Source organism: Silene latifolia, chromosome 3, assembly GCF_048544455.1.
Source record: "Silene latifolia isolate original U9 population chromosome 3, ASM4854445v1, whole genome shotgun sequence".
NCBI lineage: Eukaryota > Viridiplantae > Streptophyta > Magnoliopsida > Caryophyllales > Caryophyllaceae > Silene > Silene latifolia.
The window spans coordinates 149,180,954-149,200,647 of record NC_133528.1 but is presented as its reverse complement, the minus strand read 5'-3'; the positions used below and the strand labels follow the sequence as shown (position 1 = coordinate 149,200,647).

At 36.2% G+C, this 19,694-nt stretch overlaps 3 protein-coding genes across 3 annotated transcripts; 1 reads left to right on the top strand and 2 right to left on the bottom strand.

The window, feature by feature from the left end:
* Positions 1 to 8,231: 8,231 nt before the first annotated feature.
* Positions 8,232 to 9,470, bottom strand: LOC141649949 (uncharacterized). Its single transcript, XM_074458614.1, has one exon. It carries the CDS (start codon positions 9,468 to 9,470, stop codon positions 8,232 to 8,234), a length of 1,239 nt encoding a protein of 412 aa, XP_074314715.1.
* Positions 9,471 to 10,432: 962 nt separating this feature from the next.
* LOC141649948 (uncharacterized) lies at positions 10,433 to 12,802 on the top strand. Its single transcript, XM_074458613.1, has 2 exons — positions 10,433 to 10,503; positions 11,899 to 12,802. The coding sequence occupies exons 1-2, from the start codon at positions 10,433 to 10,435 to the stop codon at positions 12,800 to 12,802; spliced, it is 975 nt and encodes a 324-aa protein (XP_074314714.1).
* Positions 12,803 to 13,735: 933 nt separating this feature from the next.
* Positions 13,736 to 14,920, bottom strand: LOC141649947 (uncharacterized). Its single transcript, XM_074458612.1, has one exon. The coding sequence runs from the start codon at positions 14,918 to 14,920 to the stop codon at positions 13,736 to 13,738; it is 1,185 nt and encodes a 394-aa protein (XP_074314713.1).
* Positions 14,921 to 19,694: the final 4,774 nt, after the last annotated feature.

The following is a 19,694-nucleotide window of genomic DNA, read 5'->3' as shown; positions in this document are numbered from 1 at the left end:
TCCAGTGAAGTATAATACCAAAGAGACACTTACAATTTCGATGCAAGCTCTCTTTGTTTTTGTGGAATTGTTGTGGATGTGGGATTGATATGTAATGCCTTTGGAAGCTTGGTATTTATAGTACTCCATACCCACTACATAGTGGTCACCAACCCACTACATAGTGGTATACTACACCAAACCCACTACACCAAACCCACTACACCAACCCACTACACCAAACCTACTACACCAAACCCACTACACCAACCCACTACTTGGACTTAATGCCAACAATTCTCCCCCTTCAGTCCAAGGGAGACACCGAGGATTTAACCATCGACCGATTTCAAATACCAGCTGCACACCCGAGTTAGTATCCGGTCCTCACCCTAACTCACAACCACGGTCAATGCACCGTGTGTACTGGCAATAGTCACCGCGTTAAATGACTCTGGAGAGGGACCTCCACCCCTCCACCTTTTCACCAGCAGGAATTTTACCCTTGCTCCCGTCTGCAACCTGGAAACAATTTACCTTCGCCACCTCTACCGCGAAAGTAACACGTCGACGTCTTTTCCGTTCCCAGTCACCTTTTGAGGTCTTCACCGCCAGACGGTACAAACCACGATGCAACTCCCCCTTCATGAGGACCATACTACCCTTAGTCACCTTCACCACTCCCCCATGAGTTTTAGACTCATAACCTTGGGAGTCCAACTGACTAAGTGAGATTAGATTCCGCCGCAACTCTGGAACATAAGCTACCTTGTCCAAAGTATGCACCGCCCCACTAGATGTTTTGATTTTCACCACCCCAACACCAAGGACATCCACTGTTGAATTATTGGCCAACTTCAACTTCCCGGGCACGCCTTCTTGGAGCACAACAAAACTCTCTTTCTGGGTACAAACGTGATTGACACAACCAGAATCTAACACCCATTCTTCCTTGGAATATGCATCGCTCTTATCCGTGACCGCAAGTAAGTCACACTCTTCGGTAAGGAAACAATCACTACTTCCTTCACCGGCAGCCAAGTTGGCGTCGCCATTGTTATCCGGCACATCTTTCCTAGGACAATTCCGCCTTATGTGCCCAATGTCACCACACTTGTAACACTTTACTCCATCATTTCGAGAAGTGTTCCTGGATCGAGACCTGCCATGCTTCGATCCATAATCCCTGTTAGAGGATCGTCCTCTCCCATCCCGAGCAACCATCACTGAGATGTCGCTTCGCATTCCATCCTTGTCCTTCTTCCTCGCATCAAAGGACAACAATGCCGCCTGTGCTTCCTCCATGGTAATGGTATCCTTTCCGCACAGAATCGTATCCACATACGTCTCGTATGTATCCGGGAGAGAGTTGAGGAGTAACAACGCTTTATCCTCCTCCTCAACCTTAACATCGATCTTCTTCAACTCATCTAACAGTCCATTGAACAAATTGACATGTCCAATGAGATTTTCCGCCTCGTCCATCCGCAACCGATATAACCGTCGCTTTAGCAACAACTTATTGGTCAAGCTTTTCGCCATGTAAAGCTTTTCCAATTTTTCCCATATCGTCGATGGAGAGTCATCGTCAAGAACACAGTTGATGACGGAATCCGAGATGCACAACCTGATGGTACTAGCACACTTAGTACACACCTCCTCCCAGTCGGCATCACTCAACTTTTCCGGCTTGCCTTTATCTCCTTTCAAGGCTTTAGCCAAGCCAAGATGTACCAGGAGATCCTTCATCCTCCTCTGCCAGAGGGTGAAACTACTTTTACCATCAAATTTTGGTACTCCAAACTGAGACCCCATATTTGACATCCCTACCGATCAAACCACCAGACCACTCGGACCGAGCCGAAGTGGCTCTGATACCACTTGTTGGGAAATAAGCTCCAATCTCCCACACGCAACTAAGCACCGATCGATATATAATGTAAAAGTAAAATAAACCGCAAGCTAATAATAAGTTGAGACGAGATTTAGGGTCAATACCCGGGCAAAACCCTCTAAGACGGAGGTAAAACCCACCAAATTAAAAGACCGAATCCACTATAAAATAGTGCCACTATAAAGATAGTGCCAAGATAACGTAACCTGGTACCAAATTACACACCGAATTTGGACCCGCCAATAATTTAGGAATACAAACTAGTACCCTCTAGACCCTCCAAAGATAATTGGAAATCACCACCAATTATACCCCTAGAGTAACCCTCTAAATTATTGTAAGAGAAGACCCGTTATACTGCCTCACACACTCAAACCCGGTTGAACCGTTACCCGAATCACAACCCCTTGTTTATTTGTGTGAGTACCTTACCAATACCGTAAGGCCTGCCTTATACTCCACCAAAATCCAGTGAAGTATAATACCAAAGAGACACTTACAATTTCGATGCAAGCTCTCTTTGTTTTTGTGGAATTGTTGTGGATGTGGGATTGATATGTAATGCCTTTGGAAGCTTGGTATTTATAAGATCCATACCCACTACATAGTGGTCACCAACCCACTACATAGTGGTATACTACACCAAACCCACTACACCAAACCCACTACACCAACCCACTACACCAAACCTACTACACCAAACCCACTACACCAACCCACTACTTGGACTTAATGCCAACAGCAAACAACTCCGGGAAACTGGATTAATAAAGTCAACGATACATATCTTTATGATGTTTCGGCAGATTAATAAACCTAATTACAGCAAATGCGTCTTGCTGGTTCCATGACATTCCAATCATTCATTGAAACTACAAGGCATATCATTACGATGAAGTTATTTATAAAGAGTACATTTTAACTTTGGAGCATGCATTTATCGATTGACAATAGGTCAATAACCACGCATGTTAAAGTTATTTTAGTCGTCATAAAACATATTATAAAAATAAGAGAAAATTGTTGATTACAGCCTTTTAAAAATCACTTTTTGAAAATTACAGCCTTATATAATTTTTTTTGTAAATTACATCCAAAATATTACTTTTCTTCTAAAATTGCACCAACTTGAGGATTTCGGTGAATTTTGATGATGTTTTACCGATATACCCTATATTATTTGAGAGCCTATTTACCCAGATTTCTTACCTCTCCTTAACACAAACCAATTAATCACCCCAAACAACATCAAAACATCATCTAAATTCACCGAAATCCTCAAGTTGGTGCAATTTTAGAAGAAAAGTAATATTTTGGATGTAATTTACAAAAAAAATTGTATAAGGCTGTAATTTTCAAAAAGTGATTTTTAAAAGGCTGTAATCAACAATTTTCTCTAAAAATAATAGCAATAGAAATTGATGAAAGCATAATCACAAAGAATATTACAGTATATGTTAAAGCCTCTAAGCCTATGCTGATAATTTGAACTTGGTAAGTATACTAACCGACTCTACCATTTAGCAACCTGATAAACATATCCCACTCCTAATTCTTCTAGAGTTGTATAACCAGAAGTATGAGATGGACGTTCGAAACGTAACAGAAATAAACATTAGAAATGTTAAACTTTACCGTCAATTTGCATATTAATGGAATAATGAGATTCCGTCATTAACACTAATAAATTATAAACAAATTATAAATATATATATTTTTTAAAAAAAGAATAAGGCATTAGCTTAAGCTCCATCCTTACCGGCTTCAAATCACAAACTAAATTTCATCAATAATACCAAAAGAAAGGGGAAAAAGGAGGAAGAAAGGGAACCTGCAATAGAGGCATCCAAATTAGCAGCTAAAGCAGAATTTCTACTCATAAAGATACGAAGTAAAATTTCATTGAGCATTAAGGGGATGCATCTACGAAAACCATTTTCCCCTGCAACTCTGTAGTAGCGCAAAAAGATAAGAATCATTCGAAACACAACTATAAATAAGGTGCATTATTCTCATCATTAACTAAAGCGGATATATACTAATTGTGGTACTGTAAATTACTTAATTAGAATTTTCTCAATTAAATCAAATTACTTGGAAATTTTAGCTATCTGAACATTACAAATTCAACACCAAAAGGAAGAAAAAATATAGCTAGTGGGTAACTGACCACAACAAAAGGGCAAACAACTACCAGAAATCCAGAATATAACATCATTTATCATCAGGTGGCAAATGACAATTGCATATCTGCATGAGCTCCGGCGTGGTCGAGAAGCCTACATACTACTTCGTAGTTTTCTTAACAAAGCCCAACAAATTATAACCAAAATATATGAAATTGTTAAAAATACAATTGTAAGAGTGAATATAGGTACGGATCAAACTTTTAATATGTGATATTCAACCTTCCACCCTCGCATTCAGTGGGTGGAAGAACAATTTATTGACTATAAAATTATTGCATTTTAGAACAATAGTGGGTTGTTGATTATTTATCTGAATATGGGAGCTGAATGGTCTACTAAACGGAAGGTAGTCATGATACGATTAAATACACTGCAGTAAATTTTACAACGTCGTAATTTATCGCACAATTGGGAAGTTGGAGATGGAAGACGGAACGACATATATTCTAGGCTCATTTATTAATAAAATCCAAAAATAATGCTTTATTATATTATATTGAGAGGTTCATAGACTCACGCAGTTTTGTTAAACACATAGGAATTCAATGATAGATATGATGACACGTGGCTAAAAGAAATGCTCAAAATTAGCTTTTAATATTATTTATAGATTTATAGATATCGGTGAGTCCGGTGACACATACCATTCTACTAACGATAGAGATAAAAAAAAATTTGCTTACAAATTTTGCCTTCCATAAAAAATATATAAATAATTGAGGATGCGTTTTATGGCTATTAAATATTATTTTTTCATTATTATCAAATTTAATATAGGTATAAAACTATAAATAAAGATCAAGTTTATGACTTGTGAGCATCCATTTTTCATTATTATGAAGTTTAATATAAACATAAATATGGGAAAATGAGAAATGGTATGTAAAAGGTTTGCATTATTATTATTATTATTATTATTTATTTATTTTTGCTTTTTTTTGTTTTTTTTTTTTTTATAAAAGGATGCGCGCAGCTTTCATTAAATGAAAAATAAAAGTTTACATGAAATTGGTGGGGAGCCACGAGACAATCTGGGCTCCCACATCCTTAGCAACAGCAAAGCTAAGTCTAGTAAAAATGTAAGCGGCCACCCGAGGCCCGAGCCCCCGCATCCTGAGATACCGAGAATTTTTGGATCCGCTTGAGCAAGGCAACAACATCCGAACCCAGCTCCCCAAGTGATGAGAAAGAGAAGGGAAGGAAACCATAACCCAATGTCGCGCACAAATCCCCATACTTAGCACACTTACGCTGAGCAGCATCAGCAACAACCCGGCCATGCACAAAATCCGCCATCCCAGTCTAAGTCAAAGGAGAAGACCCTGTCAAGTCAACACACACATCACGCCCTCTTTCCCAAGAATAAAGCAGCAAATCCGCAGGACGAAGAGAACCACCATGCCTGTCAACCAAACCGATATTATTATTATTATTATTATTATTATTTTTTTTTTTTTTTTTTTTTTTTTATTTTAAAATGCACGCAGCTTTCATTAAGATAAAGATTGAAGTTTACATGAAATTGGTGGGGAGCCGAGAAACAATCTGGGCTCCCACACCCTTAGCAATAGCAAAGCTAAGTCTAGTAAAAATGTAAGCGGCCACCCGAGCCCCCGCATCCCGAGATACCGAGAATTTCGGACCCGCTGAGCAAAGCAACCGCATCCGAACCCGCTCCCCAAATAAGAGAAAGAGAAAGGAAGGAAGCCATAGCCGCCTACCGCGCACAAATCCCCATACTTGGCACACTTTCGCAGAGCAAAGATCGACGACAACCCGGCCCAAGACAAAATCACAACCCGGCCCGAGTCAAGGGGAAGAACTGTCGGTCGACGCACACATCACGCCCCCTGTCCCAAGAATAAAGCAATAAATCCCCAGGACGAAGAGAGCCACCATGTCCATCAACCAAACCGATATCAACCTCCTTCCCCGCAAAGAATACCGGACCTATAACGGATGTCGTAAAGAGTGTCCCTGGACAAGGTTATGTCGATGTTTAACACCCACAAAGACCGACAAGAAAGAAACAGCGTGGTCTCCAAAAACATCCCCAAAGAAAAACCCGAGAGCATGCAGGACAGGGCCTAGACACCGCGAATAACGGAATACCCAGACGATACCCCAACACACTACGGTAAGTCCTCCCGTTCATAGTCTGCCCCAACCCAGAGATAGGAACAGCACGTAACCAATCAGAGGAGTGAGAACCCTGCTGAGACTGCCATAAAGCAAGCTGGCGCGGTGTCAAAGAGAAGACAGACTCTGAGGCAGCAGCAACCTTATTATTATTATTATTATTATTATTATTATTATTATTATTATTATTATTACGAGTATTATTATTATTATTATTATTATTATTATTATTATTATTATTATTACTATTCTTATTATTATTATATATTACTAAACCTTATAATGAATTTTAATAAATTTATTAAAGTAGGCTTAATTTTAACAATATAAATTAATAGAATTTAATATTCTTATTATTATTATATATTACTAAACCTTATAATGAATACTAGTAAATTTATTAAAGTAGACTTAGTATTAACAATATAAATTAATAGAATTTAATTATGATAATCCTACACGGCAAAAAAATTAAATGTATTAAGTTGCCTTTTAAATATATAATATAGATTATATAGATTTATAGATGTGGCATTCGTAATGCACGCGTGACTTTTTCTTCGCCTATGTGGCTTTGTCTACATGACCTTTTAAGATTACCCTTTTAATATAGTTTTATAGATTATATGAATGTCTTGTATTTTGATTTTGATTTTGATTTTGATTTTTGGTTGTCTATTTGTGACTTTTTTTTGTGAATTTTGATTTTTGATTACTTTATTAGTTGCAATTTCAATTAACTTAATTGTTTATTCATGAAACGTTGAAACAATGGAAGCTAATTTAGAAATTCCAATTAGAATTCTAGAGTCCTACTAATCGATTTGTTTTTCAATTGTTAGTTTTTTTTTCAATTGTGGACTCCAATGTAAAAGTTCTGGGTCTGCCACTGATCATAGATCTAGAGAGTGGTAGAGAGAAAAAGAAGAAAGAGAATGGTGGAGTGAGGATAACAACTTCTAGGGTTTTTCATATGGAAGACTCTAGAAAGGGAAAACGGATGAAAATTAATGAGGGTTGGAATGAAAAATAGTTGGGGATTATGAGGCTAATAGGTGAGAATTGAGTCCATTTTTGAAATAATGGTCAAAAATAAAATATTTGTCGTTTTGGGTCGGTTTTGAAAATATTTGTCAAAATGGTGTCCACGTAGGCTCGGGATTTCTAAACCTGAAACACGCCACTACTAATGGCGTGTTTTGTGAAGGAAACACGCCATTAGTAGTGGCGTGGCGTGTCTTTACAACAATTTTTTTACTCAACTGACTAAACTTTAAAAAAAAAAAAAAAAAAAAAAAAAAATTTACACACGACACGCCATAGGGGATGGCGTGTTTCCCCTCCGAAACCCGCCATTCCCAATGGCGTGTTTGTTTTAGTCCATTTTTTAATGAAGTTTCTTTCCCTACTCATTATAAACACGCCATTTGTAGTGGCGTGTTTTAGGTCCAGAAATCCCGAGCCTACGTGGACACCATTTTGACAAATATTTTCAAAACCGACCCAAAACGACAAATATTTTATTTTTGACCATTATTTTAAAAATGGATTCGTGGAAATTTTGGTGGGAAAAAAATAAAATGAAGGGAGTAATTAGATAAATAGGTTAGAGGTTAATATAGATTAGATGGATTAATACATGGTATTTAGTGTAAATATGTAATGACAATAAGGACTATTTGATCATTTTAGGCCCAAAAAGAGAAAGAAATTAAATGGGAACATTATGGTGGAATGAGTGGATGACCAAAAAGAAAAATGGGAATATCAAAAGAGAATGAAGTATTTCTGTAACACATAACATATTATACCATCTTATTAATTTGCGACAATAATGAACTTGTGTATTATAATGTTTAACTTATAAAATCAATACAGCTAAAACAAACTCAATGAACTTTTCAACTATTTTATTGATGGCCTTCTATGATCTATCATCATAGGAAATAATGATTATTAGATAATCAATTGATTATTGCAATTAACCACACTATCATATAAAAGACGATTTTTCAGAAGACCTACGATTATCATTTGCAAGCAGGTAATGGACCTCCACATAGACACTTGTTATGGGCAAACATACTCGGCCCAAATCGCTTGAAACGTCGACCATTAGGGATTGGGCCGCAAAGTTGGTTATAACTCACATCGACAATCCTAGTCGAATCCAAATATAATTGCCCGAACCATTCGGGAAGGGATCCATATATCATATTATGGCTTATGTTAAAACTCACTAAACGACCCAAACCCGCATTTGAGAAATCAAATTTTAGTTTATTGTTGTTGATAATAAGTTCAAAAGTTGCCATATTATTTTTGTTAAACAAAAATGAGGCATCCCCACTTAGATTATTGTATGCAAGTTTTATCACTAAAATGTTAGCTAGGCCTAATGATTTGGGTATTGGCCAATTTAATTTGTTTTTGGATAGAGATAGGGATTGGAGATTTGGTAGTTGCCCTAAAGATTTGGGTATGTGGCCTGAAAAATGGTTTGAATCAAGTTCAAGTGTTCTTAGATTTATGAGATGTATGCCTATAAAATCCGGTATTGGGCCGGATAATTTGTTTGAGCTAAGATTGAGGGAGTTTAAGTTTGTTAATTGAACCAAGGGAAGCGGAATTGGGCCGGTGAGTTTGTTTGAGGATAAGCGGAGGTAATCCAATCTCTTGAGTCGGCCTAGAAAGGCGGGGATTTGGCCGGTGAGCTTGTTTGAGGAGAGATCCAAGCGGGTTAGGTTCGACATTTGGGATAGAAATCGAGGGATTGGTCCGACATGATTATTGTCGGACATGGTTAATATAAGTAAGTTGTTGAATCGGGATATGATATCTGGTATTGGACCGCCTAAGTTGGTTGAGACCATGGAGAATGATATTAGATTGGTAAGATTTCCAATGTAGGGCGGTATTGGGCCGGAGAGGTTGGGAATGTTCATAAAGGAGAGATCTACAAGGCCCGGAAGGCGATCCAGAAAGGTCGGGATAGTGCCGTGGTAGTCATGTATATCATAGAAATTTAAAGAGCTAACACGACCTTGTAGGTCATACACGACACCATGATATAATGCACAACAATATTTCTCGGATTTGGTCCATGTCGAAAGAGAAGAAGGGTTTCCCAAGTGATTTTTTATGCGAAGGAGGATTTTTTTGTCGTGAGGATGACAATCGGGAAATGTTTGAGATTTCGCAAGGTCGAGTAATAACAAATTACACAAAAGAAACAAAGGGAGTATTATAAATAGTTGGCTAGATAACATTTTTGGACTCATATTAGCAATTTAAGTGATTGATGTATTGTAAAATTGGGAGTATACTAGATTGTAGATAGTAGGGTACTACACTATATGTCTATATGATTATCAAGTTCATTGGTTATTTATAATGAAATCAAAGACTTAGGTAATATTTTTTTCAGATGAAAAAAGTTAAGCTGAACTAAATTGAGTTGAACTTAATGAAGCTGAAATGAACTAAACTAAACTGAAATAAGAGTTAATTTATAAAGAGATCAATTGAACTAAACTGAATAAAGTTAAATTAAATTAAAATTAAGGACAAAAGAACAGGACCTTAATAATAAAATTTAGGAAGATTATAGAGATGCTTCCTCCATTTATTACTCCGTATTACGTAAAAGAAAATGTCGTGCATTTTGAGTATAATTTAAGGTTCTAAATTAAACTGGTCATTAAGAATGCACATGGTGAGATTGATTTCTCTGTTTTTATTAGTATATTTTATTATATACAAAAGCTTACAGAAATGCAGGAGTTGAGAGGTCCGGGTTCGACTACTAGCTGAAGTGATGATCACTTGGCCACTGCAGCCCCCGAAGGGAATGACTTACATGATCCATGTGGTGGTGCGAGAATGCATGGATCCGGGACTCCGGGGGGATTGAACCCCCTCGTCATAAAAAAAAAAAAAAAAAAAAGCACTATTCACTTGCATAATTAGTTTCAAAATCTGCTTACTAAGGGATCAAGTTCCAAATTTTTTTCAAATTTTTTAATTTATTTTTAAACGTGTGAAATTTCGAAATGCCGCTTAGAAAGGTTGGGACGCATGTACGGAGTATATCATAGAAATTCAAAGAGCTAACACGACCTTGTCAGTCACACACGAGTACACGACACCGTGATATAATGTGCAATAGTATTTCTCGGATTATAGAGATGCTTCATTCATACGATTAGAGTTTATAGTAAATCTTTTTAAGATGACGGTATCTGTTTTAGATAAAAATGGATCAAATATAATTTACCCAATTAGTAGATTATACAACAAGTTGTATACGGTTGTATGGTGTAGAATCCGAGCTGTGTACTAAAGTTTTCGAGTTTTGTTAAAAAGAATCTGAGCTATGCTTTAAAGTTTTTGAATTCATACACTTAAAACATAAAAAAATACATTCTTACAAAACTCAATAAAATTGCACATAAGCTCGGATTAATGTATATGGTTGTATAATGCTTATTATACAACTGGTTGTATAGTAATATTTATGTAATTTATCATCCTTGATTTAAGGTTAAGATGGATATTATTATCTTAACTGAAAATTTGTGTTGAGTCACTATATCTAACGACGGAATCTTTCGGGCATTCCCAAACTTATTCTCAATTTGTATCACATGTGCTGCTTGGTCCCAATGACTCGATTTTACCACACGTCAGTAAATTTTCTAATGTTAATAATTCAGTAAAAAATATGGAATTTCACCATGTGCTATATTTGCATAATTTTTAGGTTTAATTTAATGTCGTTCTCTAGCTCTACTCCTACATAAATAGGCCAATTTCATTTCCATAATTTCACGGTAAAAACTTACTCCCAAAACATTAATACAATATGAGTCAATCGATTTATCTCCTTGTTTTCCTCCTCGTCGCATCATTTACCAACTTATCTCAAGCCGGAATTTACTCCTGCCATCCAAATGACAAAAATACCCTCCTACGAATCAAAAAACAATTTGGCAACCCGTCTTCACTCGCATCATGGGTTCCAAAAACAAATTGTTGCGATAAATGGGCCGGAATTAAATGTTTGGCCGACGGCCACATCGACTAGTTGGAAATCACCAATGATACTCAAGTCCATGGGGCTATCCCATCTTTCATCGGTGAGCTCTAGACCTGTCAAACGGGTCGGGCGGGTCGGGTCATACGGGTCGGGTCAGATACGGGTCGGGTCATACGGGTCACGGGTCGGGTTAGGGTCAGAATACGGGTCAAGAAATAATTTTTAACGCCTTTTTTAAACGATTTTTTTAATTTTAAAAATATATTTTTTAAAATTAAAATATGTTTAAAATTATTATTTTAGTCATATTCATCATATACAATAATTATATTGATATAATTATTAAAATAAAGTTTTTTTAATAATTATTTTATTATTAAATATTATAAAAGTTATATAAAATTGACTTTTTAGTTGAATTTTTAATTTTAAGTAATAAAAAAATAATTTTTTACCTATATTTTCAAATATAATATATAAATAATAATATTTTTAATAAAATTCATGATTTTCCCTTGACCCAACGGGTCGGGTCTCGACCCTAAAATAACGGGTCATTTCGGGTTCGGGTCAAACGGGTCGCGGGTCGAAAAAACCGGGTTTGTAACCCTAAGAAAACGGGTCGGGTCGGGTTTTCGGGTCGGGTCGAGTTTTGACAGGTCTAGTGAGCTCACATCGCTCACTAAGCTCTTCTTAATGGATCTTCCCAATGTTACGGGTACTATCCCATCTTCTATCGGTAAGCTCACTCAAATTACTCAACTATGGATCTCGAATACAAATATTTCCGGCCCAATACCGAATTTCTTGGCCCAACTCACAGAATTAAATGGGCTTTCACTATGCAATAAGCATACCGGCCCAATACCTCAATTTATAGGCAAATTCAAGAATTTGGTACTTTTATTCCTCTCTTCCAATAAATTATCCGGCCCGATACCGATTTTTTTAACCCAACTTAAGGAATTAGCCTTTTTGGACCTCTCTGATAATAAACTTACAGGCCCAATACCTTTGGGCTTAGCCCAATTAACTAAACTAAACAACCTAAAACTCGGGTCAAATGCTTTATCCGGCCCGATACCAAATTTTTTGGGCCAATATCCTTCACTCACAACCCTCTCCCTTTCTCATAACCAACTAAGTGGGCCAATCCCGACATCGTTGGGCCGAGCCAAAATTACATTTCTCGAGCTTAACCACAATAAACTTACCGGAGACGCGTCGTTTTTGTTCGACAAGGAAAATTTGGGACCGGGTGAAATACATATCAACAACAATTTTCTCAAGTTTGAGTTTTCGAATGTGGAGATGCCCCCTCTATTATGGAGCTTTAATATAAGCCACAATATGATATACGGGTCGCTTCCAAAGTGGCTTGGTGAATTTCGACCGCCTATGGGTTATAGTAAGTCGAGCATGACCTCTATGTTTAGTTACACTTTTGATGTGAGTTATAACCAACTTTGTGGCCCAATCCCAAATGGTCAACTTTTTAGGGATGCAAGCATTTTTGCTCACAATAAGTGTCTTTGTGTCGGTCCGTTATCGGCTTGCAAGTAGACCTGTCACACGAGTTAAGTAGGTCGTGTTTGTATTAGCTCAGTTTTTTACTTATTGGTTGTGTTAGGCCGGGTTTGTCTTGTTTTTATTCTACTAGTTGGAGTTTCGGGTTCAAAACCTGAATATTTAGTTAGTATTCGAGTTGTATTTTCTTTCCATGTCTACTTTCAAACAATGTTACAGAGCAAATTATAACACGAAGATCAAAATCGATTTGAAGAAACAAAACAGATGTACAGGGGGTGTTTGGTAAACAGTAGATTGGTGAATTTTCAGCATATTCAAGCCTTTTAGCATGTTTGACTCATCAATCTACTAATTTACGTGTTTGGTAAATGACATATTGAAATAGTAGATTGAGCTTCAATCTACTGTTTTCCAATATGCTGCTCCACCCAGCATATTCATATTAGTAGATTGGGAAAATTGAATCTGTCAACCATTTACATATAGATACAACAATCTATTAACCTAAATCCGCTAATCACCAAACACTATTATTAAATCTGCTAATTGAAACATAATAGTCAAATCTGTCAATCTAATCTGTCATTTATAATCCGCTTGACCAATCTGCTTCTGCTATTATTAATCTGCTGAATACCAAACAAGGCCTAAACTAATTTTCACCGAAATGAACCTAATAATTCACACTCGAAAATAATCAATCTGAAATAACCGAAATCCCCTTTCAAAAATTAAAAAAGCGGTTAGAAATCAAAGAATCGGAGGAAGTACTTTGCAGAGGATTACGATTTACACAGATTCCGACAACATTATTGTACCAATTGATAGATCGAAATCATAGAATGTACAGAACTAAGAATATATATACAGATTGGGACATATCACACATTAAAAGACCTACAATTATGTCAATATATTTCTTTTAGTCTTTAAATATTTACGGGTTTAGGGTTTAAGGTAGCGGGTTTAGGGTTCATGAATACAGGGGCCATTCCCATTTGGATGCCTAATCGTTCGAGAAGCCTGCTGCAGGCTCTGGATTCCACGGCCTAAACGAGCAATACTCGGTGCAGCAGGAACCGATACAATGGCATCACTATACTGCAACAAAGTCGCGAAACCAGCAAAACCAAACCAAGGTATAATTGCTCTCTTCTCTTCTCTTATGAACTTAAAAACATGTCCAAGTTTCTTTCTAAACAACACAGACGCGACCAAACTCGCCGTTTCAGCAGCAACTAAACTCACCGGCCGCCTCTCAAGTCGATCATTCTCCAATAATGATGATAGTTCTACTCCACTTTCTTCTCTGCTCACATAAAGCTTTCCTGTCATACCTTTAGTTTCTTGAAAAACCGGAAAATTCCAGAATTTTTCGATACTAGTCCAGTCATCTTGACCTGTAATCACCACTATTTTCTTAAACTTCTTCGCTTGTTCGCGTATTCCTTGTGCTGCAAGATACTGAGACTGTTCTTCACCTGAAAGCTCAGTTTCAGCTGTCTTGTGAACATCCCGATTTCTTCCTTCACGGTACTTATTCAGTCTCAGAGCCTCAACAGCATTCCGGAAACTGTAAACTCGAGTCAAATCTCGAGTTTCAACATTTCTTCCTTTTTCCACATCAAGGAGCAACTTCTGTACACCAGCCAGTGCGAATAATGGTTCGTTGTAAAAGTCGCCCTGTTTGTTAACCTCGATTGGCTGTAATTTGAAATAACGAGGAGAACCCATGAGAAAACACGCTCCAATCTCCTCTGAAATCTTGTTCGCAACAAAATGGTGCGTTTCATATCCCACACCGAAAATTTCCTGCAACAAACAGTTCCTAGCGACACTCTGATACCGATATTTATTTGTTTTATACAACAGACATTGCTTCATTACCGAAAATAATGAAGTTGGAATCGGCTTATTTGGGCTGTCACCAAAGTCATGGGCCGGCGTATAAGCCCAACTCCAGTCACTGATGACCGCGTCTGGCTGAACCGCTCTGATTAGGCTCTCGGTGTCTGAAGCTGATTTTTCGGAGAGGCCATGAACATATAGAATGTAGATTGTAGATTTTGTTTGTGGATCTTGAATTACATAAACAAACTGTTTTGTGTAGTCAGGTATATTGAGATTGTTAACTAAATTATTATTAGACATGTGAAGGTATTTTTCGAGATTATTAAACAAGGATGAAATTGGCCATATTGTTTGCAAAGATTCTAACCATGATAAGGCCATTTGAAGATGAATTCGCGGTAGGAGATCGAGTTCCTTCCTGTAAATTTTGAGGTGTATATGATCATTAGTAATTCCCTAGATAGTCAGAGAATATGCATGGAAAATACAAAAAAAATTACAAGGAAAATATAAGGCTTAATCATTTGTTTACCTTTTTTATTCTTATTTTAACCAAACTGTAGTTATTCAACGGATTTTTGACGTAATTTTCGATATAAAATTTAGAAATAGCCTCGCGGTGTTTAAAACCAACATAACGGGAAGTCTGTGTACATCAGCCTCCCTTCTTACCTTGCCACATGCCACTAGACCTGTACTCGGACGGGGCTGGCCAGGGAGCGGGTCGGGTTTTCCTGGTCAGATCCAGGCTTGGCCGGGTCGGGCTGGGATATGCTTGATCCGGACCAGGGCCCGAGGCGCCTCGGGCCGGTCTGACGGGCTTACCAATTTAGTTATTTTTTTTATTTTCGGTCAAAATGGCGGACCGGGCTGGACCCGGGCCAAGGACGGGGCGAGGCAAGTTGCATAAAATAACGGGCTAAGGCGGTCCGGGTTGAGTCGGGTCAGCCCGTGCTGATGGCCAGCTTTACATGCCACTACGGAATATGCAAGAGTTTTTGAGGCACTGGAATAACATCTACGTTACTACTCGTATCATATTGAGAATATCACACGACGAAATAGTAATTCAAAGAGTTAACAAAAGATCGATTTTACATACCTTTTTATTATAAAGAAGCTCTAAGCAAGATTAGTGAGAGTAAAATATATGACTGTTTAAGACTTTAAGATGATTTAAGGAATATGTGTCTTTAATTTATAGGCAATTTAGAAACAATTAAGTCTTTAGACTGTTAATTTGTAAGACTGGTAAAATATCAGACTTATTCTATTTGCTCTTTAATTCTCTAAAAACACAGGACAAATATAAAGGTAGTCCTTTCAGTCGCCTCGATCAATTGTTGTCTTTTGATTTTGCCACAAAGACCAATTCAAGGAAAGAGGAGGGGTCTAATTATAAGATGATAAGTGGACTAAATTGAGCGTGAAGGATCAAACTGCTCATCAAATATAATTCTAAAATAAAAATGGACAACAATTGAGTAAGACATTAAAAAATGGAATAAAAATAACTTGGACGAAGAGAGTATTATTTTTTCAGCAACAACAACAAACTAGTCTTCTAATTCCAGACAATGTCTACTACAACTCATTATTTGGAACAAGTCTAATAATAAGAGTTTTTTTGGTAACTAGTTCCAGCTATAAATGTTTTTTTTAACCGCTCATTACTTAAACAAATTTTAAAAACTATTGATACTTTAATATTTATTTTGATTAAAACTTGCTACAAAAACTCTTAAGCATGGAGCAATTACAAAAAAATGTTTATAGCTGGAAGTAGTTACCAAAAAACCATAATAATAATAATAATAATATTAATATTACCCCAGTGTACGTCTCAAACGCTTCTATAGTTCTATAATTAATTAGGGGATAGGAGAGATTAGACGTACTCAAGTTAGTCTAGTGCTAACAAAATGAGAACTGTATCAAATAACGGATACTTCATAATAAAAAAAAGCGTGAGCTTAGTCTGAAACAGGCCAATTAAAATTTTTCTTTTTAAACAATACTAGTATTTGTGCAACAAAATTTATTTCCTTTTCCATGAAAGTTCCTAGGAAAAAGTACAGTAGTTGTACAGAAAGTGCTGCATGGATTTTGTCAATGAAATTTTATGAGAACGTAAGCTATAACAATAATTAACAACTTCATAATAATTCAAAAAAAATTGATAATACTGATTCTTTGAGGACATTGAAAAAGATAGTGTAGCAGAAAGCAGGCCATATAACAAATTTTTTTTTCTTTTTTTTCACAAATGTGTTTATTGTATATTTGTATTATTATACATTTGTACTCCGTATATATGTAAAAGAAAATTGTTCTACACTACTCACTTCACCAGTTCATAGACTATACATCTGAGGTAGTACCTCTTATTGTTTATTTTCTGAGTTTTATTTTAAAGTTTTTGAGTTCTGCTTTAATATAATGTTTTTGAGCACATCTACTAAAACATTACACTAAAAAAATATAATATTGCTCAAAAATTATATTTATAAATAGTAATATGCTCAGAAAAAATGTGTATATGCTCAAAAACTACAAGGTCTGAGGTACTACCTCAGATGCGTAATCCTTTTTCTCCTCACTTCTACTCGATTCAAACATTTACCTAATGTTAACGTTACCTTTTTCCCTAAAAAAATGTTTACATGCCTTTATTCTTATCACTAATTCACTATTGTTTTAACTATACTAGGCTATGGCCTATGACCTTTTTAAATCTAAGACTAAGTTTATTCACAAACTCGTCTTAAAACTTGAGACTCGGTTACCTCAGCTTTTCACTAACTTTTTATTTTTCAGACTCAGACACTCTCAGACCTACTGAAATAATACATTTTATCCTCGGACTCATTTCAAACTTTACCACCTCAACTTTTCACTCATCAACTTATTTTTACTTTTTTTTAAAAAAATTGTTTACATCAATATTTACATGTATTGTTTTGATTTGAATAATTACATTAAATAAACCTTGTGACATACGGAGTATATTATCGACATATATATAAACTAAATAGTTATACTTTAAATTAAATTCTAAAATCCGAACGAGAATTACATACACTTGAAATAAAATTAAACACGAAAAATTAGTAAGACCATATAAAATAGTTAATTATCAATCTGTTATCACAAGCTATTCATAGACTTTTCTTTGACAGCCATATATTATCACAAACTATTTATAGACTTTTTACAAGACCCATTTTTTTTAATACAAATTCTTGTTTAAGACGGAGATACTAATTTAAGACGGGTCAAATATATACCAAACACATATAGACATGCAAGTTATCAAGAAAATGCGAAAAATCTTTTGTCAGCAAGACTTATTGTTTTTTTTTCCCCTAGATTTTTTATATATTAAAGATAAGTTTAATAAATTAAAATTTCCCACATTTTAATTAGCTAGCTAGATAATAATTGATTAGAAACTGATTAGTCTTATAAACAAACCCATAGCATAATCATAAAATAAAACGTCGAAACAGCTGAATCGGCTCACTAGACCGAGTGGCTGAGTGACTCGTCAAATCAACCGAGTAATACACTTCTGAAACATTTTGACCTAAACCAACACCACTCGGTCCACTCACTCGACCGAGCGCCCTCCACTTAACGGAGTGGTAATACAGAGCATTACACAAAGTTATTGGGATGTCTAAGGGTTATATTTTCTCACATAAAAGATGTAATCTCTCCACTCCGATCATTTATTGTCATATTTTATTTTGGGGTGTCTTAATTAGTTGTTGTCCTTTCTATTTTAAGATTGTATTTGGTGAGCAATTTGATCATTCATATTTAGTTTGGTCCACATGTCATCTTATTTCTATTAGTCCGCACTATTTCCTTGGTTTTTATGCCAAAATCAAAGAACAATTATTGATCGGGACAGAGGGAGTACAACAAAATAAAGAGTCAATAAAAATCATATTGATTGATGAGTCTATATATTTTGGTTGAGTAATTAACTAAAATTAGTACTATAATAAGTTTGAACATTTAAGGTATTTGTAAAGCATTTTTTATTTTTTTCTTTAAAAATTTACGGCGTCTTGTGTTCAGCTTGGTCACCTAAATTTAATTTTTAAATTTTAATATATATGAATAAAATTCGATGACTGGTTTAGCTCATATATCTATTATTTACCGTACACATTTTTGTAGGACTCTTCTTACATTTATGATTACGATAAAATTATCAACCAAATTATTTCGATTGTCACTAATAATTGTATAAACCGATTTTTTTGGTAGGTTGTTTTCATGGGATGTTGCCATGTTGGTGATGTTCATGTCTATCGCAATCATTTCCAGCCTAATATAGTTGGATGTTCATCTTTGCCTAGCTAAAGCTTTTGATTTATGCATCATCCGTACTTAGTATTGATTGTAGTTTTGACGTCTACGATGATCATTTTTATCAATTATACCAATGACCGAATTAGAAATGGAACTTTGGCCTAGCAAATTTTCCTCTTTTGATTTTCACAAAAACTCCGGAGAGACGGTCTCTCAACAGCGTATTGAGAGACCTCTCACATGATGGGGTGAATAATTCACTGAATTTTTTTTTTCTTATTTTGTCTCCCACTAAATTAGCGAGGTCTCTCATGAGACCTATTGATTTTTTTTTTGGGAATTTCGGGTGGGGTGCTGCCCTCTGCTACTAGCCCCGCGCCCCGGCCCTCCCATGAATTTGCACTGTTTTACCCAACTATATTGCACACCACAAATTCTCATTTGTGACGGCGATATCCGTTACAAACTTGTGACGAGTACCGTTTCCTCTCACAAAATGTCCATTAAAAGGTGGGTAGGAAGCACATGAGGGTGCCTCACCTTGTCCCTTCTCCTCTTTTGTGAGAGATCACAAGTTTGTGACGGGATTAGCCCGTCACAAGCAAGACTACCTGATTGCACACCATACCTTATCTCCAATTCTCCGCTACTTTCCAACAAGAAGTGTTATAGTGGGTCTCACTCATAGTCCTTTAATTTCTTCCTTAGGAAAAGTCCATAAAGTTTTGCCGCACGTTTTAACAATAATGCA

Excerpts from the sequence above, each read along its gene's own strand:
- LOC141649949 (XM_074458614.1), bottom strand. The coding sequence starts at position 9,470 with ATGTTATCTAGCCAACTATTTATAATACTCCCTTTGTTTCTTTTGTGT.
- LOC141649948 (XM_074458613.1), top strand. The coding sequence starts at position 10,433 with ATGACGGTATCTGTTTTAGATAAAAATGGATCAAATATAATTTACCCA. Across the intron at positions 10,504-11,898 it reads AGTAGATTATACAACAAGTT|GTCTAGTGAGCTCACATCGC; the intron begins GTATACGGTTGT and ends GAGTTTTGACAG.
- LOC141649947 (XM_074458612.1), bottom strand. The coding sequence starts at position 14,920 with ATGTCTAATAATAATTTAGTTAACAATCTCAATATACCTGACTACACA.